Source organism: Lithobates pipiens, unplaced genomic scaffold, assembly GCF_037356315.1.
Source record: "Lithobates pipiens isolate NorthernLeopardFrog02 unplaced genomic scaffold, aLitPip1_a1.2 Scaffold_41, whole genome shotgun sequence".
In the NCBI taxonomy this organism is placed as follows: Eukaryota; Metazoa; Chordata; class Amphibia; order Anura; family Ranidae; genus Lithobates; species Lithobates pipiens.
The window spans coordinates 5,032,369-5,059,650 of NW_027507861.1; the positions used below are offsets into that span (position 1 = coordinate 5,032,369).

Consider the following 27,282-nt stretch of genomic DNA (forward strand, 5'->3'; position numbering starts at 1 on the left):
AGAGTCCTCCCTACACCGTTGCCCCCCCTACTTCCACCATATCATCCACAACCGAGTGTTCAAGTACATATGGGGCTCTACAAGGCCTAGAGTATCCCGATCCATTTTACTTCGTAACAACCTGGCTGGGGGTTTGGGGGTAGCCAATTTCTCACACTATTACCATGCAGCTCAACTAGCCCAAATAACGTTATACCACGCCAGATCTGAAACCCCCATATGGGTAAGTTTAGAGGCAATAGAACTTCATCCTATGCTAATATCAAACCTTTTGTGGCTACCCACTTCCGCGCGCGGCCCTATAACTAACCCTTTAACTCAGCATTCTTTGACACTCTGGGATAAATTAGAAAGACCTTTTAAATTAATCTCCCCACTTTTATCCTTTATATGTCATGCACAATTCTACCCTGCCTTCACAGAACCTGCCTTGTTCCGGGCCTGGACCTGGGCTAATATGACCCGTATAAGCGACCTGGTGGCTGGTGGTACTATTAAAACGTTCCCATCCCTCCAAGCCCAAGCACAACTCCCACATAAGGAGTGTTTTTGTTACCTCCAAATATCCCACTTTGTACAAATGGTCATAGGCTCTAATGTGGAGTTGGGCACGCTATCGCTATTTGAGGGAATATGTTCGGACCAGCATGCTCCAGGTATTATATCCCAACTTTATACACACCTTACTTCTCCACCCGCAGCAATCCCATTTCATGCACAACACTGGGTCAACTACCCGTCCTTAGAACTAGACATGGAAGACTGGGCCAGTATATGGAACACCAAAATCTCATCACAAAATATTGTTGCTCTTGAAGCGAGCTATAAGGTTTCCATGAGATGGTACTTAGTTCCGGATAGGATAGCGAAGTTTCTGCCATCATACTCACCAAATTGCTTTCGTAACTGCAGGGAAAAGGGCACCCATATGCATATATAGTGGACCTGCCCAACGGTGCAGAGCTTCTGGGCAACAATATTTCAAATGGTCTCTACATTGACCCAGGAACCGCTAGACCCCGACCTAGCCCTTTTAAATTGTTTCCCGAACTCATACACCAAAGCACAGATACGGCTCCTCCTGCAGCTCATTACTGCAGCCAAACAATCGCCAAAGCGTGGAAAACCCCTACCTTAAAATATTGCTGAAGTTAAAAGTAGGGTCACACAAGCAATGATCCATAGCAGAATAGAAGCTACTATCCTTGACAAAATTCCCCGACACTCCAAAATCTGGCAGCCATGGATTGACGGTTTTCTACTACAAAACTTTGACAGGCGCATATTGGAACCATAGACCCACATGTCCCCCTGAAAAGACACTACATACAAATCTTTAGATGTTTGGTGTGAACCGGCCGGCCACTCTCTTCCCCTTCCACCTTCTCTCTCTTCTCCCTCTCCGCTCTCCTACTTCCCTCTTTGCTCTCTTCTTACTCTCCTATACCTTTTCCCCGTTCTTGATATTCACTGAGGTGACATAAAAGAATGATAGGAACGGTTTAGCCAACTTGATATCTCCTGTACAATGGAGTACCATCCACACTGGAACTTGTTCTTGTTCAGGGCCCTCCCCCAAATCTACACTGTAAGCCCCATGATGCCCATTACACTATGAGAGCCTTATGTTAGTGAATTAGCTGCATTTATTTTTCTATTCTATCAATGTGATGATGTGATGATACTATACCGCAATATACTTTGTTTACAGTTGTTTTTTTTCTATAAGCTGAACTGTTGGTGTTTCTGTATTCTCTGTATCTGTTACCAATAAAATCTTTGAAAAGAAAAAAAATATGCAAGTTTTGCAGCCCTATTGGAAATCGAGACACATGAACAACTGTCCAAATATAGTCCAGACATAAATCCTGGTAATCTTAGGACTCTCAATTCAAATGCCACCATGTGTGACAGAATAACGCCCCGTACACACAATCAGAAATTCCACCAGTAAAAGTCAGATGACAGCTTTTGGTCGGAAAATTCTATCGTGTGTATGCTCCATCGGACTTTTGCTGGGGGAATTTTGGCCAGCAAAATATTGAGAGCAGGTTCTCAATTTTTCGGTCGGAAAAAGGTTCCGATCAGAAATTCCTATTGTCTGTACAAATTCCGACACGCAAGATTCCTATCCATGCTCGTAAACAATTTGAGCGCATGCTCGGAAGCATTAAACTTCATTTTCTCGGCTCATCATAGTGTTGTACGTCACCACGTTCTTGGCGGTGGAAAGGTCAGAGAGCTTTTGTGTGACCGTGTGTATGCAAGCTAAGCTTGAGGGGGAATTTGGATGTTGGATTTTTTTTTTTCTGACGGAAATTACGCTCATGTGTACGGAGCATAAGAGTAATTCATTTTCAGATTTCACCTCGTGATCCGCCACCATTCAAAGTGGACTCTTACCAGAACCAATGGACCCTATTACAGAGTCACTAGTGCCTGATCCAGGAATTCCATCTGGAAGGAAGGTAGGACCATTGAGAAATCTTAAAAACCGTCCAAGGATGTCTCAGGTGGATAACGTATTGTAGGGTACTCCTTGCCGCAGTGCTTCTCTACCCAGATTCATTTCACAGGTGTGGTCTGGCTGTGCTCTCCTATGAGGTTTATTAGGTATTAGGTGAGAACAGCCAGACCAGACATGTGAAATGAATCGAGGGAGAGAAGCACTGCGGCAAGAAGTACCTTACAATGTGTTATCTACCTGAGACAGCCTGGGACAGTTTAAAGGTTTCCAAATGGTCCTACACTTACATAGTTACACTTCTGGGGTTCCTCAGGCTCCCCTACATAGTTAGTAAGGTTGACTAAAGATACTAGTCCATCCCTGTACATTGCACACTCAAATCGGTCCCTACCCTCAAGAAGCCCACAATCCAAGGCCCCATTGATATACTAGAGCCAATTTTGGACAGAAGCCAATTAACCTACATGCATGTCTTTGGAGTGTGGGAGGAAATCGGAGTACCCGGAGGAAACCCACGCAGGCACAGGGAGAACATTCAAACTCCAGGCCGGTAGCGCCATGGTTGGGTTTTAAACCAGTGACCCTTTTCACTGCTAGGCGAGAGTGCTAACCACTACACCACTGTGCCGTACTTCCAGATGGAATTCCTGGAACAGGTGCTAGTGACTCTGTTAAAAATCAGTAGCACCTGTTTTTATTCTACAGGTCTTGTGCTGTCAGAAAATATATGGTTTGGAGGTTCTTTTACAAATTCTGAAAGCTGTAAGAGAAAAAGGAAAACCTCCAGATTTTTAGAGAAATTTGGATATTTACAGTTTTGCATACATTTATTTTTCACCATTTTGCAAAAAGGCACAATTTTAACATTTACAAATATTTGTCATTTATTAAACTCAGGTTAAGCTTTTATATTTAGTAAGAATTTAGCAGGATTTTTTTTTTCTGTTTTAAAAAGGTTTTTATTGAAAATATTGCAGGGCCTTAATAATCAGTAGCACCTTTTTTTTAATTCTACAGGTCATGTGCTTTCAGTAAATATATGGGGGGGATCCTGTACCAATTATGAAAGCTGTAAGAGAAAAAACAAAATCCTCCAGATTTTAAGAGAAAATTGGATATTTTCATTTTTTGCGTATGTTCGATTTTAACCATTTCGTAAAAAAAGGTGCAATTCAAAATATTACCAATATTTGTCAATTATTAACTCAATGCAAGTTAAGCTTTTATATATATCAGGGATTTTGTAAAATTTGCTGTGCTTTTATCTGCTAATAATGATTTATTATGCCGCGTACACACGACCGGACTTTTCGACAGCAAAGGTCCGATGAAACCGAATCCGTCGAACAATTCGATCGTGTGTGGGCTCCATCTGACCTTTTCTCTCCAAAAATCTGACAGACTTTAGAAATAGAACATGTTTCAAATTTTTCTGCCGGAACTCCGCCGGACCCAGTTCCTATGTAGAAATCCGCTCGTTTGTATGCTAGTCCGATGGACGAAAACCAACGCTAGGGCAGCTATTGGCTATGAACTTCCTTATTCTAGTCCGGTCGTACGTCATCACATTAGAATCGGTCAGACTTTGGTGTGATTGTGTGTGGCCAAGTCCGTTCATTCGGAAAGTCCATCGGAAACTCTGCCAAAAATCTGTCGGGAAGACCGTCGGACCTAGTCTACCGGATAGTCCGGTTGGGTGTACGCAGCATTAGCTGCCTTTTTTGTTTATAGCTAAAAAAAAAAAAGCCAGAGGTGATCAAATACCACCAAAAGAAAGCTCTATTTGTGGGGGGGGAAAAAAGGACATCAATTTTATTTGGGTACAGGGTCACATGACCGTGCAATTGTCAATTAAAGTATGCATTGCCGTATTGCAAAAAATAGCCTGTTAATGAAGGGGGGAAGGGGGGGGAGGTAAACCTTCTGGAGCTGAAGTGATTAAGTATTTTGTGATTTTAATACATTTGATACATTACACAGTGGAACCTTGATTAACGAGTAATGCGACTAACAAGCATTTTGAAAAACTAGCAACTTTTTAAAGAAAATTCTAAATCGGTTTGTGAGTGTTGTCTCGGAAAACAAGCAGAATTCAAGCTAATGCAGTACCGCATTTGGCCAGAGGTGTGGGGGCACCGGTGACACTCGGAACGGTTCCTGTGTGTTTCCGAGCCATTCCGAGGGTTTCTGAGTTCAGCTGAGCTGTCCCCAAGTTTTTCTGAGGCTCTCCGGCTCCCCCCCACCTCTGGCCACATGCGGTATTGCATGAAATAGAAGTAAATGTGGAACAAATTATCTTGGTTTCCTTTGACTTCTATAGGGAAACTCGCTTTGATATGCGAGTGCTTTAGATTACAAGCATTCTCCTGGAATGCATTACGCTCGTAATCCAAGGTTCCACTGTATTGTTTTTTTTTTTTTTTGGTTTTATGCAAAAATTACACGCTTTCCTTCCCAGCCAGGCTCTTAATGGGTATTGTGGTACATTCTAATGCTGCAGCTGGTAGGTGGGCAGGCTATATATTTGTCAGACTAACTATGAGTAAGGCCCTTGTGGGCTGAAACACATCAGCGTTGGCTCCGTTTTGTAACGTGTGTACTCCTTTGTATTGAATAAAGATTGATTTTATTAATACTCACCTGGTTGCCGACTTCATCTTACATTGGATTAAATATTCCCAGCCTCCATGTGATTGGCTCTCCTATTGTTAGTGAAGAAAGTGAGACTCCCCTTGTCGTTTTTCATTAATCACACAGCAGCGTTGTCACCCTGTGGACAGTTTAGTCTTATGCCGCATACACGCAACGGGACTTTTTGACAGCAAAGATCCGACGGAACAAATCCGGCGGACAATTCATTTCGTGTGTGTGTGCTCCATCGGACCTTTGCTGTCCAAAAAATCTGACGAACTTCAGAAATAGAACATGTTTCAAATTTTTTCGCCGGAACTCCGCCAGACCCAGTTCCTATTGAAAAATCCGCTCGTGTGTATGCTAGTCCGACAGACAAAAAACGACGCTAGGGCAGCTATTGGCTACTGGCTATGAGCTTCCTTATTCTAGTCCAGTCGTACGTCATCATGTTCAAATCCCTTGGACTTTGGTGTGATTGTGTGTGGCCAAGTCCGTTCATTCGGAAAGTCCATCGGAACTCTGCCGAAAGACCGTTGGAAAGACTGTCGGACATAGTCCGTCGAAAAGTCCACTCAGTGTGTACGCGGCATAAGATGGACTTTAAGATAAAAAGGAGTTCCTCTAAAGCCCCGTACACACGAGCGGACTTTTCAACATCCAAAGTCTGACGGAATGATTCCGGCAGACTATTCGATCATGTGTGGGCTGCAACGGACTTTTGATTCGCAAAAGTCTGACAGACTTTAGAAATGGAATATGCTTCAAATTTCGCCGGACCCAGTTCCTACCGAAAAATTCACTCATGTGTATGCTATTCCGACGGACTAAAACCGACGCTAGGGCAGCTATTGGCTACTGGCTATGAACTTCCTTATTTGAGTCGAGTCGTACGTCATCACGTTCGACTCTGTCGGAGTTTGGTGTGATTGTGTGTGGCCAAGTCCGTTCATTCGGAAAGTCCGTCAGAACTCCGTCTAAAGTCTGTCGGACTTAGTCCCTCGAAAAGTCCGGTCATGTGTACGCGGCATAACACTTTTAGGGCTTGTTCACACCATACATGCATAAAAACTGATGGGAAATCCAATCAGATTTCACTTGCACAGATACAAGTTGACATCATGCCTGTTTCGGTGAGTTTTTATGCATGTTGACATCCATTTTCATGAGCGTGTTTATATGTGCCCTGTTCACACCACAATGCTGATGTACATGTTGCAGATTCCTGCACTGAAAAAATCTGCACATTGTGGTGTGAAGAGGGCACATGGAGAACCGTTGTTTTCTTTGAAACCTTGCAGAACGCGTTCAGAAAGACTGACAACTCTGCCCCACGGGGTGAGCGAGGCCTAAAGCAATGACAGCAACAGTTTTGTTTTCTTTTTAAAAAAAATGGTTTAAACCATATGAATAAAAAGTGACTGTTGTATTCATCTCCAGCAGTGTTATATGCTTTGTCCCAACCCCTCCAACTACCAGGTTTGCTGAACAGCTTGCCTTATATACAGTATATACATATATATGTGGGAAAATAAGGGATCTACTGGAAAGTCATGCTATTTCCATGGACAAGATGTACTCGTCTCAAAAAAAATTCAGGAAAAGAGATCTATCCACTCAAGAGTCGTTAAAAATAACCACAATAAGAGGAATTCCAGTCCCCCACAATAGGTCATAGAAAAAATGGCCACACACTTTGCATTTTCTTTTTTAAGTCCGGACATGTTGCAGTTGTATTGTGTGATTCGTCTATGGGGAGGAGAAATAGCTTGACAGAGAAAACAAGACAATAAGGACAACCTCTGATGACATGCCTAGACATGTGGATGAACAAAATGGAACACAAGTAGTTAAGTGGCTCTGTCAAATGTATCACAAAAAACAACAGCAAACAGCAAGCATGGAAGGCCTGCACCAGCGTAGGGAGTGGCTTTCTCACCAGTGATTCCTTATTGGTTGGGATACCAGCCACACAATGTTCCTGGAGTGTTGTCATCAGTGAGGGAAGTTGCATCATGAAAAGGGAGGTGGGACGTGTAATGGGAGGCATAGACCAGGTGGGCTACCTTTGAGCCCTCAATTTTGGCTGATGTAGCAATATAGGCTGAACCTGGAAGGGTTTCTCTGAACAAGGTTGCAGAGGCTTGGCAGAATGCTGTTTCAGGTAGTGAAGCAGTTTGGTGACTGTATTAGCTCCATATGAATTTTTATTAGATCTTTAAATGAAGGAAACATTTAGAAATCCATGTCAGTTAGAGAGTGCTGGTTTCGGGTGCACTTCTGCTGATGCCACACCCAGGTCCATCGTTCCATGCTGGTTCTCCACAGCACGGCTATCCCTTTCTGGTTCCTCTCCCTGCAGTCTCCCTCTGCTGGACGGTTTTGTACTTTTGGGATCCTGCTGCAGATTGGACCATCTCTGGGACTATTACCGCTGGACTCCTTATACATATCGATGAGCCCTTTTATCCTTTCAAGCTAATAAGTGTTTTTAATCATTTGGCTAATAAAGTATTGGTGTTTCTGCATTTAGACGTGCCTTCTGTTTGTTTCTGTATGTTTAGGTAAGGCTCAAACAAGGGAAAGATGAGAAACACATTTCAGTTATTGGTGATGAATCTTCTGGTGTTTAATACAATTTGACATCCATGTAAAAGCTTTATCACATTCAGAACACTGATATGGCTTCTCTCCAGTGTGAAACCTCTGATGCAGAACAAGCTCTCTTTTGATTTTAAAAGCTTTGTCACATTCAGAACATTCATATGGCTTCTCTCCAGTGTGAGTCATCTGGTGGCTGATAAAATTTGATCTTGATGCAAATGCTTTGTCACATTCAGAACATTGATATGGCTTCTCTCCAGTGTGAAACCTCTGATGCAGAACAAGCTCTCTTTTGATTTTAAAAGCTTTGTCACATTCAGAACATTCATATGGCTTCTCTCCAGTGTGAGTCATCTGGTGGCTGATAAAATTTGATCTTGATGCAAATGCTTTGTCACATTCAGAACATTGATATGGCTTCTCTCCAGTGTGAAACCTCTGATGCAGAACAAGCTGTCTTTTGATTTTAAAAGCTTTGTCACATTCAGAACATTCATATGGCTTCTCTCCAGTGTGAGTCATCTGGTGGCTGATAAAATGTGACCTTGATGCAAATGCTTTGTCACATTCAGAACACTGATATGGCTTCTCTCCAGTGTGAGTCCTCTGGTGGCTGATCAAATGTGACCTTGATGCAAATGCTTTGTCACATTCAGAACATTGATATGGCTTCTCTCCAGTGTGAACCCTCTGGTGTTTGATAAGGTCTTTCTTGGTTGTAAAAGCTTTGCCACATTCAGAACACTGATATGACTTCTCTCCAGTGTGAACTCTCTGGTGTTTGATAAGATTTGATTTTAGTGTAAAAGCTTTGCCACATTCAGAACACTGATATGGCTTCTCTCCAGTGTGAGTCCTCTGGTGGCTGATAAAATGTGACCTTGATGCAAATGCTTTGTCACATTCAGAACACTGATATGGCTTCTCTCCAGTGTGAGTCCTCTGGTGGCTGATAAAATATGACCTTGATGCAAATGCTTTGTCACACTCAGAACATTGATATGGCTTCTCTTCAGTGTGAATCATACGGTGGCTGATAAGTTGTGACTTTGACGCAAAAGTTTTGACACATTTAGAACACTGATATGGCTTCTCTCCAGTGTGAAACCTCTGATGCAGAACAAGCTCTCTTTTGGTTTTAAAAGCTTTGTCACATTCAGAACATTCATATGGCTTCTCTCCAGTGTGAGTCATCGTGTGTATGATAAGATTGGCCTTCACTGTAAAAGCTTTGTCACATTCAGAACACTGATATAGCCTCTCTCCAGTGTGATCCATCTGGTGGATGATAAGATATGACTTTGATGTAAAAGCTTTGTCACATTTAGAACACTGATATGGCTTCTCTCCAGTGTGAGTCCTCCGGTGGGTGATAAGGTATGACTTTAATGAAAATGCTTTTTCACATTCAGAACATTGAAATGGCTTCTCTCCAGTGTGAGTCCTCCGGTGGGTGATAAGGTATGACTTTAATGAAAATGCTTTTTCACATTCAGAACATTGAAATGGCTTCTCTCCAGTGTGAGTCCTCTGGTGGGTGATGAGGTTTGACTTTGATGAAAATGCTTTGTCACATTCAGAACATTGATACGGCTTCTCTCCAGTGTGAATCATCTGGTGTATGGTAAGAAGCTTCTCCACTCTAAAAGCTTTGTCACACTCAGAACACTGATATGGCTTCTCTTCGGTGTGAGTCATCTGGTGTTTTATAAGTTTTACTTTCCATGGAAAAACTTTGCTGCATTCAGAGCATTGAAATGACTTCTCTCTTTTGTGAACTTTCTCGTGTTTGATAAGATTTTTCTCTCCTGCAAAAGTTTTTCTGCAATAAGAACATGCAAATGGCCTCTTTACAGTGCCAACCATCCTGTATCTGATATGATCTGACATTATTCTAAAGGATTTGTCACTTCAAGAACACTGAAAATCTGGATGAATGTTGAAGAGGATCCAAAACTTTTATGACATTTCGAATACTGATCTGGCTTTTCTCCTGCGGGGAATCCTCCAATAATCTCTAGTAAAGCCTTTTAATTAAAACACCCATATGGTTCATCACCAAAGTGACTCAGCTATGCTCACGAAGACCACCTTGACCAAAAACTCTGTTAATCACGCCACCTAAAAAGGAGATAGAAAACAATAGATAAAACTAAAAGCCAGAAATCTATATATATATGGCTACACTGAAGCTGTTTCCTCTTTGGTCATTTTCATTATTAAATATTAAATTGTATATTCATTAATAATTTAAGAAATATACTTTTTTTTATATTTTTAGAGGGCATTATATTACTTCTACTATGCCTGTTGTCTGGTATAATGGGCCGCTTATTACAATCTTCTGCAGGAGGATCTCATTTTTTTTTGGTCGTATGAAGAATTGGGCTGCATTTCTATCCTGAGTAAAATGTATGATAAATCAGAGTCATGGTTTTTCAGACCTGTGAATTGGCATTGTGGGTATTTAGTGAAGCTACTGTTTGTTTTTATCAGATAGGCTTCTTGCACTGGATGAGGCGAGTTCCCCCAGTATGACTTACTAGATGAATTCCTTGTTGAAATCTTAAAAAAAAAAAAAAAACGAACACAATGAAGGTGTAAATGCCAAATGATGGGGATACATGTATGTCTGAAGTATGGGTATGAAGACGAAAGTACAAGAGTTAGTGCGGTACAGAAAACAAGTGGATACCAAACGTAACAAAGGTCTCTATTTATAACTATGAGATAACAAACTGGCATCTCTGTTTATGCAGGATAGAAACAACTCAGTATCCCTGAAACATTTCTCATATCACTGTATACATGGTACTAAATCCATAGACAACAGCATCATAGCCCATAAAGCCAGTACAAAGTATAACACCCCACATATATAAAACGAATACCCCCCCCCCCCCAATGTTCCTACATATGATATAAAGTAAAATTGGGACTTCTGTTGAGGAGGGGATAAGAGCCAAGGTAATTGTAAAATATCTCAGGAGGAAGTGGAGCACCTGAACAGAATTTCCTGTTGAATGTTGGTGGGTGTGATGGAAACCGCACTCTCACGTTTAGCTGACTTCCTCTATGTTTGTTTTCTAGATCTACAAGATTTTTCCAATTGAACAGAATTCCCACGTTGAAGATCGGAAATAATAGAGAGAATGAATCTCCCCGATGGTGACACAGCAATAGAAATCTGAGAAAGGGTCTAATCCTTCCCTACTCTATCCAAAACAACCAAAAAAAATCACCTTTACATAAACGTTTCCTCATAGCTGAGCTCCTCCATGCTCATTATTTTAGTTCTATCTCTGTCTATCAACAGAAAACAGGTCACTGTAGATATAAGCCAGGGCTGGGTTTCTGAGGGGTTGGTGTACCTGGTGAGCCTTCCCTCAGTTTATAAATGGATATGTCCTATATATGGGTACATTACTATTAGAGATGGAAACCCTAACCTGGGTACAGACTGAATTTTACTAATGCTGAACTAAATTGAACCTCCGGAGGCAGCAGGTATTGATACATTTAGCAATGGTATTGCTACAATGTGACAGTTTCCTGTCTCACTAAAACACAGTGTGCATGTCACAAACTAGTGGAATGGTGGCCCCCTCAGTGCAGTCTGTATGAGTGATGGAGGTTTAAGTCCTAAGAAGGGCCAATGTACAGAATTTAAGGAGCCACCTGATATTCACCGGTGCACCGCACAAAGAGGAGGTAGGCTTTGCTGAAGAATGGCATCCTTGTTGTGGCCTTAAAGAGGAAGTAAACCCTGATGAGTTTACTTCCTCTTTCATTCCCTGCAAAGGCAAAGCATAATGGACTACTATGCATCGCATCGCATCACATAAGAGCCCATTATGTGTCACTTACCTGACACAGGAGCCAGCGAAGTCGCCGCTGTCCCCTGTAGTCCGCCGCATCCATCTTGTTGGTGGGGTCTCGCAGCTCCGCCGCTGTCATTCGGCATGCGCACGGCAGCTCCATCGCTGAGAATGCCGCGCTCAGTGCGCCTGCGCACCGCTGCCGTAGACAGCGGTGCCTGTTTTCAGGCAAATATCTCCTAAACCATATAGGTTTAGGAGATATTTCTTGGACCTACAGGAAAGCCTTAATCTAGGCTTACCTGTAGGTCAAAGTGGTTTGTAAGGGTTTACAACCACTTTAAGAAATGGCTGACCTGTATACACTGGATGCTCGGGGTCACAGGGTGAGAAAGGAAGCTTGGGGGCCACTGGGTAACACAGAATTAACCTGGGAAACACTGGGAATACTTCATATTCCCATTGCACGCATTCCTGGATGAGGTCTCGAATTTGGGTGCTGCAGCAACAACCAGCTGGATACTGGTTCAAGTCACAGTGAAGATATTTGCCAGCACACCATGGAACGACATAAATAACGTCCAAATGGGTAATTTATTGCATGATCACAACACAAGGAGAGTGCAACGTTTCAGAGTCACGCAGGACACCTTCGCCCCTCACATGCCTGATGAAGGGGTCCTGTGTGACTCCAAAACGTTGCACTCTCCTTGTGTTGTGATCATTCAATGAATTACCTGTTTGGATGCTATTTATATCGTTCCATGGTGTGCTGGCAAATAACATCACTGGGAATCACTGGAGACTCTGATATCACTGAAGGCAAAGAGTTACTGGAGCCACAGAGGTTGTTGGAGAAACTGGGGTCACAGAAGTGCAAGGCTCTCAAGAAGGAACAAGAGTGCAGAGGACAATAGAGTGCACAGGAGTCACTGGAGACAAATGGGTACAGGGGGGTTCCCTGAAGGCAGACATCATTGGAGACAAATGGGTACAGGGGGGTTCCCTGAAGGCAGACATCATTGGAGACAAATGGGTACAGGGGTTCCCTGAAGACACACAAGTGCAGAAGTCACTGGAGACACACAGAGTTCAGGGACAATAGAGGTTTTTGAGTGTAAGGGTTCCATGGAGGCAGAGGAGTGCACAGGGGTCACAATTGCTGGAATCAGAGGAACACAGACAGACACTAGAGGCACAGGGGGGAGTACAGGGTACAATCACTGAGAGAATAGGAAGATGGGAGACACAGATACTCAGCTAGTAGGGAGCGAGACGGGAGTCATGGAGGGGCTCTGGGCACCATAGAGTCACAGGAAGACGCAGGATACACTGGACACACTGAAACCCAGGAACACAGGAACTTGGAAACTGAGCCCTTGGTCAAGGTGTGAAAAGGAATTACTCAGGAAATGGATGTATGAGCACAGCTTAAATAGAGAGAATAACTAAATATAAAACTCTGACCGCTGCCCACAAAAGTATATTTACACAAAATATATAACAAACCTCAAAGGCGCTGTCTCTATAAATAAAATATACCAATGTAAAATGTTCTGAAGTAATAGAACAATATAGTGCTCAATATATTGCAAATATACTCACATGAATATCACCCGCGGGACACGCTGTCTGACGTCATCACGCACTGTGCTGCTATTCCCGATATGTGCGGCAGATATTCATGTTATGTGAGTTTTTTTTCTATATAATAAAATGGAGATTTTTGTCCATGTGGGATATAAAGCCCCCATAGACCTCCATGTGATAAGGGGTGTGATAAGATGGTGAGGAGTAGGGATGAGCTTCATGTTCAAGTCGAAACCCACGTTCGACTCGAACATCGGCTGTTCGTCCTTTCGGTGAATAACGAACGTTATGGGCCTTTCGCGCCCAATTCATGTGACGCTCACGGCCCACAATGCACTGCACCATCGCAGTGCATTGCTGGCTCATGATTGGCCAAGCATGCACTGTGACCCCACATGCTTGGCCAATCGCAGCGAGGAGAGCCATGATTGGCCACAGGCAAGATGCCTGTGGCCAATCATAGCTCAGGCTGTGTGCCCCACACTATATAAGGCGCCAGTGCGGCGGCCTTGTGTAGTGTATTGGCGTCTGTAGGAGTTAGTGGGTGTTCTGTGTACCTTCAACACAGTATACACCGATCGTTATCGGCTGATTTTGCGTTCTTGCTCTTCTGTAGTGGTTGTTGTCTGCGTGCCCTGACCGCAGTATACACCGTTATATCCAACTACATAGCTAGCTATCTTGCTCTTTTTAATTAGAGCTTGCAGTCAGTTGTAGGAGATTGTGCGTGCTTCTGCGTGCTCTGACCGCAGTATACACCGTTATATCCATCTACATAGCTCTTCTCTAATTGAGCCATCTGCAGGAGTTAGTGGGTGTTGTGTGTGCCTCCAGCACAATATACACTACCCAATTGCTGGTTTTCCCATCTCCCTTCAGGCCATTACCATGTCTGGAAGGCCAGCAAGGAGAGGCAGACAGGCGCGAGCCGATAAAAGAGCTCCAGCGATGAAGAGGGAGGGGATGATGAGGGCACTGACTCCATATGGGTGCCTGGTAGGAGAGAGGAGGAGGAGGCACGTCAAACGAGGCAGGATGCCCTCCGGGGGCCAGCTAAGGGGCAGCACACCGACTGAATCACACCGCAGAGCTCCGCCTGTGCAGAGCGCTGCCTCTGCGCGTTATTCTAAAAGTTCTTTGGTGTGGGCCTTTTTTGAGACGAGTGCATCAGATCGCACCACTGCTATTTGCAACATATGTCTCAAGCGTATCTCGCGTGGCCAAAACATCAGCCGCTTGGGCACCACATACCTGACCAGACATATGTTGACCTGCCCTGCAGCTCGTTGGCAAGCTTACCTCAAAGACTCACACCAAAGAACAAAGCGGACCTCTCCTTGCTCCTCATCAGCTGGGATCTCCAACCCCACTAGACCTTCAGTCCTCTCTGAAACCTGCTCTGAGAGGAATGAAGGTGTAGAATTAGGTGTGTCACAGCCAAGTGCTTCTGCGCACTCTGCTAGCAGTACACCCACGTCCGATTATAGCAGGCAAATGTCCCTGCCCCAGCTGCTGGACCGGCGAAAGAAGTTCACTCCCAGCCATCCACATGCGCAGTGGTTGAATGCTAGCTTGGCTAAATTGCTAGCACTTCAACTGCTGCCTTTTCAGTTGGTAGACTCGGCCCCCTTCCATGAGTTTGTACAATGTGCGGTTCCTAAGTGGCAGGTCCCCAAACGCCACTTTTTCTCGCGGAAGGCAATTCCGGCTCTCTACATTCCGGCTCTCTACCGGCATGGGAAAGGCAATGTCCTTGCCTCGCTGGACAGGGCAGTCAGTGGTAAGGTGCATATTACCGCTGACTCATGGTCCAGCAGGCATGGACAGGGATGTTACTTGTCTTTCACGGTCCATTGGGTCACTCTTCTGGCAGCTGGGAAGGATGCAGGACAAGGTGCAGTAGTGTTGGAGGTTGTTCCGCCACCATGCCTCCAAAATGCTACTATTGGTTGTGACACACCTCTCTCCTCCACCCCCTCCTCTTCTTCTTCCTCCATGGCCTCTTCCAGTGCTCTGTCCTCAGAACCAGCGGTGCTCCGTAGGCGTTCCAGGAGCTACGCAAGTACGCAGGCAAAACTATGCCACGCCGTGCTTGCGCTGATTTGTTTGGGGGACAGGAGTCACACTGGGGCAGATGTTTTGTCAGCTCTGCAGGGGCAGGCCGAGAGGTGGTTGACGCCACGGCAGCTTAAGCCAGGAATGGTGGTTTGCGACAATGGCACCAACCTCCTCTCCGCCCTCCGACAGGGACAACTGACCCATGTGCCCTGTGTGTCTCACGTCCTTAACCTGGTGGTGCAGCGGTTCTTGGGCAGGTACCCGGGCTTAAAGGATGTCCCGAAGCAGGCCAGGAAAGTCTGTGTGCATTTTCGCCGATCATTTAATGCCTGTGCTCGGCTGGCTGAGCTCCAAAAGGAGTTGAGCCTGCCCAAGAACCGCCTTATATGTGACATGCCCACCAGGTGTAACGCAACGTTGGCCATGCTGCAGCGGCTGCACACGCAGCAGAGGGCCATCAATGAATACCTGTGCGACTACGGCACCAGGACAGAGTCAGGGGAGCTCAGTTTTTTCTCACCACGCCAGTGGGGCATGATCAGGGATGCATGCACTGTCCTGTCACCGTTTGAGGAGGTCACAAGGATGGTGAGCAGTGACAGTGCATGCATCAGTGACACTGTACCTCTTGTCCACCTCTTGGAGCATACGCTGCATGGAATAATGGACAGGGCACTTGAGGCAGAACAGTGGCAGGAAGAGGAGGACTTCCTTGCCTCTCAAGGCCCCTTTTATCCAGACAGTGTTCCTGCTGTGCCACCCATCACACAGGAAGAGGAGGAGGAGGAGGAGGAGGAGGAGGAGGATTGTGTCAGCATGGAGGTGGAGGCTGGCACTCAGCATCAGCAGTCATGTAGGGATGATTTACTGTCCCAAGAAACCCGTGGACTTGGACGTGGCTGGGAGCTGTGAATCATGTTTTCCTTAGTAACCCAGAAGACTCCAGACCGAATGCCTCAGCTAACCTATGCTGCATGGCCTCCCTGATCCTGCAAAGCCTGCGGAAGGATCCTCGTATTCTTTGGATCAAGGAGAGGGACCATTACTGGCTGGCTACTCTCCTTGATCCACGGTACAAGGGTAAGGTTGACGACCTTATCTTGCCATCACAGAGAGAACAGAGGATGAGACATCTCCGGGAGGCCTTGCAGAAAGGTCTGTGCAACGCTCTCCCAGAGACTGGGAGGTTACAAACTCCTGGACAACGTGTTGCTGAGGCATCGGTCAGAAGGAGCGGTGGAGAAGGTGGCCGCCTGACCGATGCGTTCAGTCAATTTTTTAGTCCGCAGCCCCAAGGTATGATCGGTTCCAGCCACCATCACCAGCGTCTGATTTACATGGTGCAGGAATACCTAGGGGCAAGGTCAGACTTGGACACCTTCCCCACCGAAAATTCTCTGGCTTACTGGGTCTTGAGGATGGATCACTGGCCAGAGCTTGCACAGTATGCAATTGAGCTACTGGCCTGTCCTGCATCCAGCGTTCTTTTGGAACACACCTTCAGTGCTGCTGGTGGCTTTGTAACCGATCACAGAGTGCGCCTGTCCACCGACTCAGTTGACCGACTGACCTTCATCAAGATGAATCAGTCTTGGATCACCCACAGCTACCAAGCACCTGAAGCTGATGTAACCGAATAATTTTTTTTTGAAATATCACATCCCTTCAAGACTGCCTATGCTGATGCTGAGTGACTGTCCTGTTATGTTGATTGTCTATCCTCTTCCTCCTCCACTGATCTGTTGGAAGAACATTTTTGGTTCTGGGTGATGCCATCAGCCCAATTTTTCAGCCCGTGTTAAACAGGGGCTTTTAATTACAATTTTTGATGCAATGCTTTGCAGCAGGGCTCATTCCTGTACCACAACTAGAGTATACGGGAGAGGTTGCAGTGTCGTGGCACCAGTGCCTAAGGCCCAATTTTTCAGCCCCTGTTTAACAGGGGCATGTAATTACAATTCTTGATATAATATTTCACAGCAGGGCCCGTTCCTGTGCCCACCGAGAGTAACTATGAGGACTTATAGTGTTGTAGCACCAGCACCACAACCACCAAAGGCCCAATTTTTCTACCACTGTTCAACAATGGCATGTAATTACAATTCTTGATATAATCGTTCAGAGCAGGGCACTCCAGCGCCCACCAAGAGTCACTTTGAGGGCTTACAATGTTGTGGCAAAACCAACACCTTGTTCCGCCATTTCTGCAGAGAATATAGGGCAGGCCCCTACTTTCAAACATCCAACTTACAAACATCTACTTGCAAACGGAAGGAGACAACAGGAAGTGAGATGAAAAAAGACGGACGACAAAACAAATTATACAGGGGTGATAACCCTTCCCTATGTTTTCCAAAAAGCTTAAAAATAGATTTTTTGACTGGAGCTACACTTCAAAAATGTACCAGTTGAAAATTACAAACAGATTCAACTTAACACAACAAACCTACACAGTCCCTGTCTTGTTTGCACCGCCTGTATACTGCTGTTCTGAGTATATAGGGCCTGGGGGCCACACGTATTTCCTTTTTTTAATATGGTTATGGGGTTCCCCTTAATATCCGTACAAAACTCAAAGGGGCTGGTAATGGGCGGGGAGGGCTACCCATACCATTTTTCTCAATGATTTTCACCCGTATTGCCGGAACCAGATATCACATAAAAAACGCAAGCAGTTTTAAATGACTTTGTTTTCCGTTAAATGTCATTTTGTGCAGGGACTGTTCTAAACACGGGAAACACGTGGCACTTCACAGGCATACTACAGACACCCCCCAGGCACCACATTTAAAGGAATATTTCACTTTTTTTATTCACTTTAATCGTCATTAAAATCAGTGCTCCCGCCAAAACGGCCATTTTTAAAAACATTTTAGGCATTGACCCATGTCCCCTGAGGCAGGAGTCAGGTCCCCAAACCCTTTTTAGGACAGTATCTTGCATATTAGCCATTAAAATTAGCACTTTTTATTTCGAACGTTCGAGTCCCATAGACTTTAATGGGTTTCTAACGTTTGTACGAATTTGCGGTCCGTTCGAAAGTTCTGATGTGAACCGAACCGGGGGGTGTTCGGCTCAACCCTAGTGAGGAGCACAGCTGTATGTTGGTGGTGAAGGATCTTTACACACTTTAAATGAAGATATGTCTGGATTTGGTGGACAGTGGACTTTAATGTGACGTTATCTGAGTTGATCGTATTATCATATCACAAGTTTCATTTAAAAGGGATAAGAACTGTTTCTGTGTATTAACCCTTTCACTGCCAGGTCCATACGGCTTATGGACCTACAGCACCGCTTTCAGCTGGCCAGGTCCATACACCGTACGGACCTGACATTCATCCTTCTGCTAGTGACCAGGAGCTTATAGCACAACTGTTTAGCAGATGATCAGCACTAACTAAAATGTCCCCCTCCTCCCCTGCCACCGCCACTTCACTGTCATTTCTCCCCCTGCTTTCCCAGTACAATTCAGCTAAACTGAAAGCGGTTCTGCACACATTTTTGTATCCTAGTGCTATTGTTTTTCCTAACCTCCACATATTGCACAATGCCCCTTCATTTTTATTTTTATTTCTCCTACCTTTCGTTCTATGCACTTGTTTTCTTCTTCCCCTGCGGCTATGGGCGGGGTTTATGCGGGGATCAGCATCACTTCCGCTGATTCCCGCACTGTCTCCTGGGATCTCGTCCGAGTAATCCCAGGAGTCATTGCGGCTAACACTTGCGAAATCTCGCGAGATTTGGCCGACGTGACGTCATCACGCCGGCCACGCTTGGCTTCACATGAGAACGGGGGCGGTAATTTGCTATGTTGGAACGCACGGCGCGAGTGTTTGGAACGCATCGCGCATGCGCAGTACGCAATTTCTGGCGGCAACGTCACTTCCGCAGCATCCTGTGATAGGCAGCAAAATGTGACACTACACCGCCCGTTGTCCTAACATTCTTGAATTACACCGCTCGTAGCTGTAGCTACTGAGCATGCACGGGAACCGGCAAAGCATGCTGGTTCCTAACAAAGGAAGAAAGGCGGAAGTTATTGCTTGTGGGCTTCAAATGCCCACAAGAAAAATGACATCTGCCGAACAATAAGAATAAAAAGCAAACTTTGGACTAAAAACGGACATGCTTCACTGACAAATGCAGGAAAAGTAAGCGGTTTTATTTAAAGAGATACATTTTAAAGCTTAAACATAAAAAATATTTTTTTTTCCTCAGTGCAGAACCACTTTAAGTCCTCCCCCTGACGTCACTCCTATTTCCCCCTTACCACCACACTGATCCCACAGCACCATTCACAACTCCCTCACACCTATCCCACCCTCCCGCAACACCGATCATTTGTGGCTTCACTGCCGTTGCCTTCCCTCCTCTGCCCCCCCCCCCCCTCGGCTTTAGGGGAGCCACAAAGAATAATCAAATAATATTTAATCCCCCTCCCCATTCTCACCACCACAGACCCCCCCCTTCACCCATACCCCAGCACCCCTCCTGGCAGTGCTGCTGGCCATCTTTCCCTCCTCCCCCCTCCCTCTGGCTGAAGCTGCTGCTGGGTCGGGAGATAAGTGTCAGGATGGAGACCTCTATTCATTCAAACGCAGTGTAACTGAGGCTGCAGAGAAAGGGACTGCTGACTGTCTTCAGTCCCTTTCTCTGTCACAAAAAAGAGACATCATCTTTAGACCCCAGATATCTTTCCAAATTCCCCCAAAAATGTATAAAACAATAAAATTGAAAAATACATAGTAAGGCCTCGTTCACACAGGGCATGAATGAATGAATGAATGACTTGTATAACGCTGCAAATGCAAACTGAATCGCCTCAAGGTGGTTGGTCTGTCCTGTGTTGTCCTGCTTCTTAGAAAAGGTGGGTCTTGAGTTTTTTTCTGAAGGCCCGATGGTTTTCTTCCAGGCGGATGTTGGTGGGTAGAGCATTCCATAGCCGTGGTCCTTGGACTGCGAATCTTCGTTTTGCCCTTAATTTGTAACGGGACTTGGGGATGAGGAGGCGATTTTGGTTAGTTGATTAGAGCTTGCGATTGGGTGTGTAGTGTTTTATTTTTTCGCATAGGTATTGAGGGGCGTTTCATTGTGTACATTTGTGGTTGAGGCAGAGGGTCTTGAATGTGATCCTATCCTTTACCATTAGCCAATGGAGGATCCTCAGGGATGGAGAGATGGATTCCCAGGGTTTCTTTCCCGTGACTAGTCTTGCTGCCGTGTTTTGGACGGCTTGTAGGCGTGCAATCTGGTATTTGGGTAGTCCTATGTAGAGGCCGTTTGCGTAGTTGAGTCGTGATTTGACATTTGTTCCAACTACTACTGCTTTCTCCTCTTCTGGAATGAAGGGGATGAGTCTACGTAGCAGGCGGAGAAGGTGGTGGGATCCACTGACTACTGATCCTATTTGTGCATCCATAGTCATCTCTGAGTCGAAGATGACTCTGAGACTTTTGGCTTTGGTGCTTGGGGAGATGGTCTATCCAAGGATGGTGGGTGGTTGTCCATGGGGTCTTAGTTTTTGTATTTCGGTTTGCGTTGAAAAGAAGAAGCTCTGTTTTCGATCCATTGAGTTTGAAGTGGTCATCCAGTCATTTATCAATGCGATGCATTTTTCTAGTTCCTTATATTGGTCTTTTTGTCCGGTGATGCGGAAGTAGGATGGAGTGTCGTCAGCGTATGAGTGGAAGCATAGATCCGATTTGCTGATGATTTTGAGGAGTAGACGGATGTAGATGTTGAAGAGCACAGGTGATAAGGGTGATCCTTGAGCGGCTCCATAAGAAATTGCCCAAGTTTCCACAGTGTACACCCTTGTGAGGCTGTGTTCACCCACACAGGGACACCCAGATGTTCCATGCATCCCTGTAAAGCTGTAGCACCTGCACAGGGACAAAGGCTACTCCCAATATGACAGCTATATGGGTCTGGGTGCATGTCCCTGAGCTCACACTGTCTACATTTGGAGTCCTGCCCCCACCCCCACACGGGTTTCAGGTTGGGAGCGGTGCCTGTGCAGCCCAATTGAGGCGAATGGGACTGGATGGCGGGATGCACATAACACCTGGACATCCCCAGGCTCAGAAACACAGCCCTCCATGGACATACACTTTAGTACGCCCCACGTGAACGAGGCTTTAGAAGGAATTTAGCAGTAATTGTGTAAGTTGTGAAAAATATCAATTTGATAAACATTTGAACAACTATTACGGGGCCTAAAAAATTTGTAGCACATTTGTTTTATTCTACAGGTCATGTGCTGTCACGAAATGTCTGGTTTGGAGGATCTTTTACAAACTCTGAAAGTTGTAAGTGAAAAATGATAAACTCAGATTTTTAAAGTAAATTGTTTATTCAGTTTTGCGCACCTTTCCGTTTTCACCATTTCACAAAAAGGCACAATTTGCCTAAACAGTTCATTAGTTCAATCGTTTATAAGAATTTTTCTCTTGCCTGCCATCTTTGCTTGACCAGTCCATCCTTTATGATTCATAAGCATATATAAAAATTGTAACTTGAATAAAAAGTCCACTTTTCACATATAGCAGCGCATGCACACTTTTCCCAAAAAAGTGAGTTGATCAAAGTTCTATTCAATGCTCAGGCCCTCTCACTGTAGTCCTCAGGTCAGGGGGAGGAGAGAGGCGGGAGGTCATGTGACCATCGGGCTGTCCGCTCAGGCCCTCTCACTGTAGTCCTCAGATCTGGGGAGGAGAGAGGCGGGAGGTCACGTGACCATCGGGCTGTCCGCTCAGGCCCTCTCACTGTAGCCCTCAGGTCAGGGGGAGGAGAGAGGCGGGAGGTCACGTGACCATCGGGCTGTCCGCTCAGGCCCTCTCACTGTAGTCCTCAGCTCGGGGGAGGGGAGAGGTCATGTGACCATCGGGCTGTCCGCTCAGGCCCTCTCACTGTAGCCCTCAGCTCGGGGGAGGAGAGAGGCGGGAGGTCATGTGACCATCGGGCTGTCCGCTCAGGCCCTCTCACTGTAGTCCTCAGGTCAGGGGGAGGAGAGAGGCGGGAGGTCACGTGACCATCGGGCTGTCCGCTCAGGCCCTCTGACTGTAGTCCTCAGCTCGGGGGAGGAGAGAGGTCATGTGACCATCGGGCTGTCCGCTCAGGCCCTCTCACTGTAGACCTCAGGTCAGGGGGAGGAGAGAGGCGGGAGGTCACGTGACCATCGGGCTGTCCGCTCAGGCCCTCTCACTGTAGTCCTCAGCTCGGGGGAGGAGAGAGGTCATGTGACCATCGGGCTGTCCGCTCAGGCCCTCTCACTGTAGTCCTCAGGTCAGGGGGAGGAGAGAGGCGGGAGGTCACGTGACCATCGGGCTGTCCGCTCAGGCCCTCTGACTGTAGTCCTCAGCTCGGGGGAGGAGAGAGGTCATGTGACCATCGGGCTGTCCGCTCAGGCCCTCTCACTGTAGTCCTCAGGTCAGGGGGAGGAGAGAGGCGGGAGGTCACGTGACCATCGGGCTGTCCGCTCAGGCCCTCTGACTGTAGTCCTCAGCTCGGGGGAGGAGAGAGGTCATGTGACCATCGGGCTGTCCGCTCAGGCCCTCTCACTGTAGACCTCAGGTCAGGGGGAGGAGAGAGGCGGGAGGTCACGTGACCATCGGGCTGTCCGCTCAGGCCCTCTCACTGTAGTCCTCAGCTCGGGGCAGGAGAGAGGTCATGTGACCATCGGGCTGTCCGCTCAGGCCCTCTCACTGTGGTCCTCAGCTCGGGGGAGGAGAGAGGCGGGAGGTCATGTGACCATCGGGCTGTCCGCTCAGGCCCTCTCACTGTAGTCCTCAGCTCGGGGGAGGAGAGAGGTCATGTGACCATCGGGCTGTCCGCTCAGGCCCTCTCCCTGTAGTCCTCAGATCGGGGGAGGAGAGAGGCGGGAGGTCATGTGACCATCGGGCTGTCCGCTCAGGCCCTCTCCCTGTAGTCCTCAGATCGAGGGAGGAGAGAGGAGGGAGGTCACGTGACCATCGGGCTGTCCGCTCAGGCCCTCTCCCTGTAGTCCTCAGATCGAGGGAGGAGAGAGGCAGGAGGTCACGTGACCACACACGGGGCGATGTAAAAAAGAGCAAGGTGCCCCTCCAGACTATGTGTGTACATGGTGGGGGCTCAGCGCAGCCATAGAGGCTTTCATATACTGTTTTCCTGGTAATACATTATATACGAGGCACCTCATGTACTTCTATTGCTGCTCTCCTATTGGCTTTGCAACAAAATGTATGCCCTACCATTTCCATCCATAGGTGGATATGCATGTCCCCCCTCCAGCCCCATCATAGCCGCCCTGACCTGTGTGCTCCCAGTTGGGAATACAAAGGTTTGGGAGCGCCCAGCTGGAGCTGTATTAAAGTGCACACACAAGGAATGATGGGGAATGTAGTGCCAACACAAGATGCCGCCTGATGCTATTAGAATGGGCACACATACGCATTATGGACTAGTTGCACAAGGAATCATGGGACACGTAGTCCCAAAGCAGGATGTTGCCGATGCTATAAGAGTAGGCACACATATATATATATATACGTATTATGGGCTGGCTGTGAGAAACTATGGGACATGTAGTCCTGACACACTGTATTGGCTCCTGCTATCAGTGCAGGCAAGCATAGCAATTATGGGCTAGGAATCATGGGACAGGTAGTCTAGACACAGGAGATTGGTGCAGGGACACATAGGCATTATTGGCTGGGTGCGAGGAACCATGGAGCATGTAGTCCAGAATAAGGACACTGGTGCAGGCACACATACCCCATTATGGGCTGGGTGTGAGGAACCATGGGACAGGTAGTCCAGATACAGGAGATTGGTGCAGGTACACATACCCCATTATGGGCTAGGTGCAAGGAACCATGGAGAGCATGTAGTGCCAACACAGGTGAAGGGTTACATATGTATTATGGGCTGGGTGCAAGGGACCATGGGACAGGTAGTCCAGACACAGGAGATTGATGCAGGCACACATACCCCATTATGAGCTAGGCACAAGGATTGTTGAAGGTACACATGCGCATTATGGGCTAGGTGCAAGGAATCATGGGACTTGTAGTCCAGACACAGAATACTGGTGCAGGCACACATGCACATTATGGGCTGGGTGCGAGGAACCATGGAGCATGTAGTCCAGACACAGAACACTGGTGCAGGGTTACATACGCATTATGGGCTGGGCACAAGGCATCATGGGACATGTAGTCCAGGCACAAGAGATGGGTGTGAGGAACCACGAGACATGCAGCTCACCTGATGCAACAGTAAGCACTTTCTAATCTGCAACTTTTGTGAAAACGTCGCTATAAGGTAATGAAGGAACCATCTTGTTAGAGACATCCATTTTGGGCAATGGAAAATTACTGATAGTGTGACATGGAAACCTATTGCTTAAGGCCATATGTGTTTTTGCTTGTACAAGCTATTAGAATGATCACAAGATCAGCTATCTGTGCAGAACAGATGGATGCGGTTAAGCTACTTCCCTCTCTAAGAGCAGAAGTAACTTTATGGCGTTAGACCGCAGGCCTATCTTGCATCACGCCTAGAACATTCTAAAACTATATATATATATATATATATATATATATATATATATATATATTTAACTTTTGCTTCTAGGCAGAGATATTGCTTATGCAAAAAGCCATGATGACGTAGTAAAATATTCAATCTTGTATATTTTATGTGGCGATCCCTGATTGGCTCAACCACAGGGCTGCGCTTCAGCTCAAACTGCATAAAACTACTGTGTATGCTTCAATAAACTTGTAATCATTCTTCACGTACAACTGTGTGTATGTGTATTGATTATCCACCGGTGATCGGGACCTCCGCTCCTCCACCCTAGCCTAGGCTTTCAGGGTATAGAAGAAGTTGAGCGCCTAACAGTCGCAAGATCAGAAAGTATGTCATTCGAGTCTCGGGGGGGGGGGGGGGCACATGGGCGGCAGCACAGACATGGACAGCCCAGACTTCATACAAAAACATGTTTATGGCTCCAATGTCACCCGATACAAACACTCCAACCAGCACCCCCCCCCCATTTCACATTGTTGGGGACGAGACTCCCGTATGAAGTGTCACCTCGATGCCAATTATCCTGTACAGAACAGACATGCCCAGCAATACACAGACATCGCTCTCTGATCCAATCTCACACCTCGCTCACAACACTTACCAATCAATCATCCCCGATCATTAGAGGCGGCTCCGACCTCACACCTTCCACACTATACAAGAGAAATCTCTCCATTGCCTTCCAGAAGGACCCCACGCCTGCCTGCCGGACCCCCCCCCCTCCACGTCTGCCCGCCAGACCCCCCCCACCTCCAAGCCTGCCCGCCGGAGCCTCCCCCTCCACACCTGCCTGCCGGACCCCCCCCCCTCCACGCCTGCCCGCCGGACCCCCCCCTCCACACCTGCCCGCCGAACCCCCCCACCTCCACGCTTGCCCGCCGGACCCCCCCACCTCCACGCCTGCCTGCCGGACCCCCCCACCTCCACGCCTGCCTGCCGGACCCCCCCTCCACACCTGCCCGCCGGACCCCCCCCTCCACACCTGCCCGCCGAACCCCCCCACCTCCACGCTTGCCCGCCGGACCCCCCCACCTCCACGCCTGCCTGCCGGACCCCCACCTCCACGTCTGCCTGCCGGACCCCCCCCTCCACACCTGCCCGCCGGACCCCCCCACCTCCACGCCTGCCTGCCGGACCCCCCCCCTCCACGCCTGCCCGCCGGACCCCCCCCCACCTCCACGCCTGCCGGACCCCCCCCCCCCCATCACGCTTAGACAAACATTTGCATTTCTTAAGGAATTAAAGCAGAACTCTACCCGTAACAACTTGATTTAAAAAAACAAAACACAAATGTTCTAGGAAGGAATAAACTTTACACATAATAATAATAATTCTGACACCAATATCGGTGTGTGCTGTGACTTGCCTTCAGCATTGCTTCCGTTTCTTCTTGCTGGAGACGGCCATTTTGCTGAAGCCTAGACCCCCTAAGCAGGAGATCAATAATCTGTCAGCAAAATCAGCCTCTACAAATTCGGCACAGTGCCTAAAAATAGAGAGCAACTGAACTGAGCATGTGCAGAGCAGGACACAGCGTATTAATGTATAGGCGCTTATTTTTTTTTTTATGTTTTGCACAGATATACCTGCAAAAGGGGCCGGTGTCTTATCATATGAGGTCCTCCATCCGATAGTGTCCTCTGTGTAGTGCGCATGCGCAGTACACACCAACACAGATTCCGAAAATTGCCGAGGATGAACGGCGCCTGCGCCGTGAGTCCAGGTTCCATCCCCACCATCCACGTGGACATAGAGTAGGAATATAAAAGAGCCGAGCGCAGCGAGGCCGAGCCCGAATCATGGCGAGCGAAGCGTGGCGAGCGAAGCGTGGCGAGCGAAGCGTGGCGAGCGAAGCGTGGCGAGCGAAGCGAGGGGCCCTCTAATATTCACAACCCTATGTCCGCTTGGATGGTGGGGCCACCACCTCCACTCACGGCGCAGGCGCTGTTTAGCTTCGGAGATTTTCCGAAGCTTCGTCTGCTCCGTACTGCGCATGCGCAGTGTGGGGCGGACGCTATATGATGGCCGGACACTATATGGCAGAACACTGGCCTGATTTCATCCAGCAGGACTTAAAATTTGTGACTAAAGTTCTTTAACCCCTTCAAGCTTTTTATTTCTGTTCTAAAATTTTGTAAACAAGTAATTTCTCTTCCTCACTGGCGAGCCGCACTGGGCGGGCACATGGCGAGGCCACACTGGGCGGGCCCATGGCGACCAGGCGAGCCCATGGTGACCAGGCGGGCCCATGGCGAGGCCCCACCGGGCGGGCACATGGCGACCAGGCGGGCCCATGGCGAGGCCCCACCGGGCGGGCACATGGCGACCAGGCGGGCCCATGGCGAGGCCCCACCGGGCGGGCACATGGCGACCAGGCGGGCCCATAGCGAGGCCCCACCGGGCGGGCACATGGCAACCAGGCGGGCCCATGGCGAGGCCCCACCGGGCGGGCCCATGGCGACCGGGCGGGCCCATGGCGAGGCCCCACCGGGCGGGCCCATGGCGACCGGGCGGGCCCATGGCGAGGCCCCACCGGGCGGG

At 47.4% G+C, this 27,282-nt stretch overlaps 1 protein-coding gene and 1 pseudogene across 1 annotated transcript; one reads left to right on the plus strand and one right to left on the minus strand.

Moving 5' to 3' along the window:
- LOC143956787 (uncharacterized) overlaps positions 1-27,282 on the plus strand; it is an 802,170-nt pseudogene that overhangs the window by 239,287 nt on the left and 535,601 nt on the right.
- On the minus strand, positions 3,276-9,829 carry LOC143956798 (uncharacterized). Its single transcript, XM_077466972.1, has one exon. It carries the CDS (start codon positions 9,590-9,592, stop codon positions 7,703-7,705), a length of 1,890 nt encoding a protein of 629 aa, XP_077323098.1. The 5' UTR covers positions 9,593-9,829; the 3' UTR covers positions 3,276-7,702.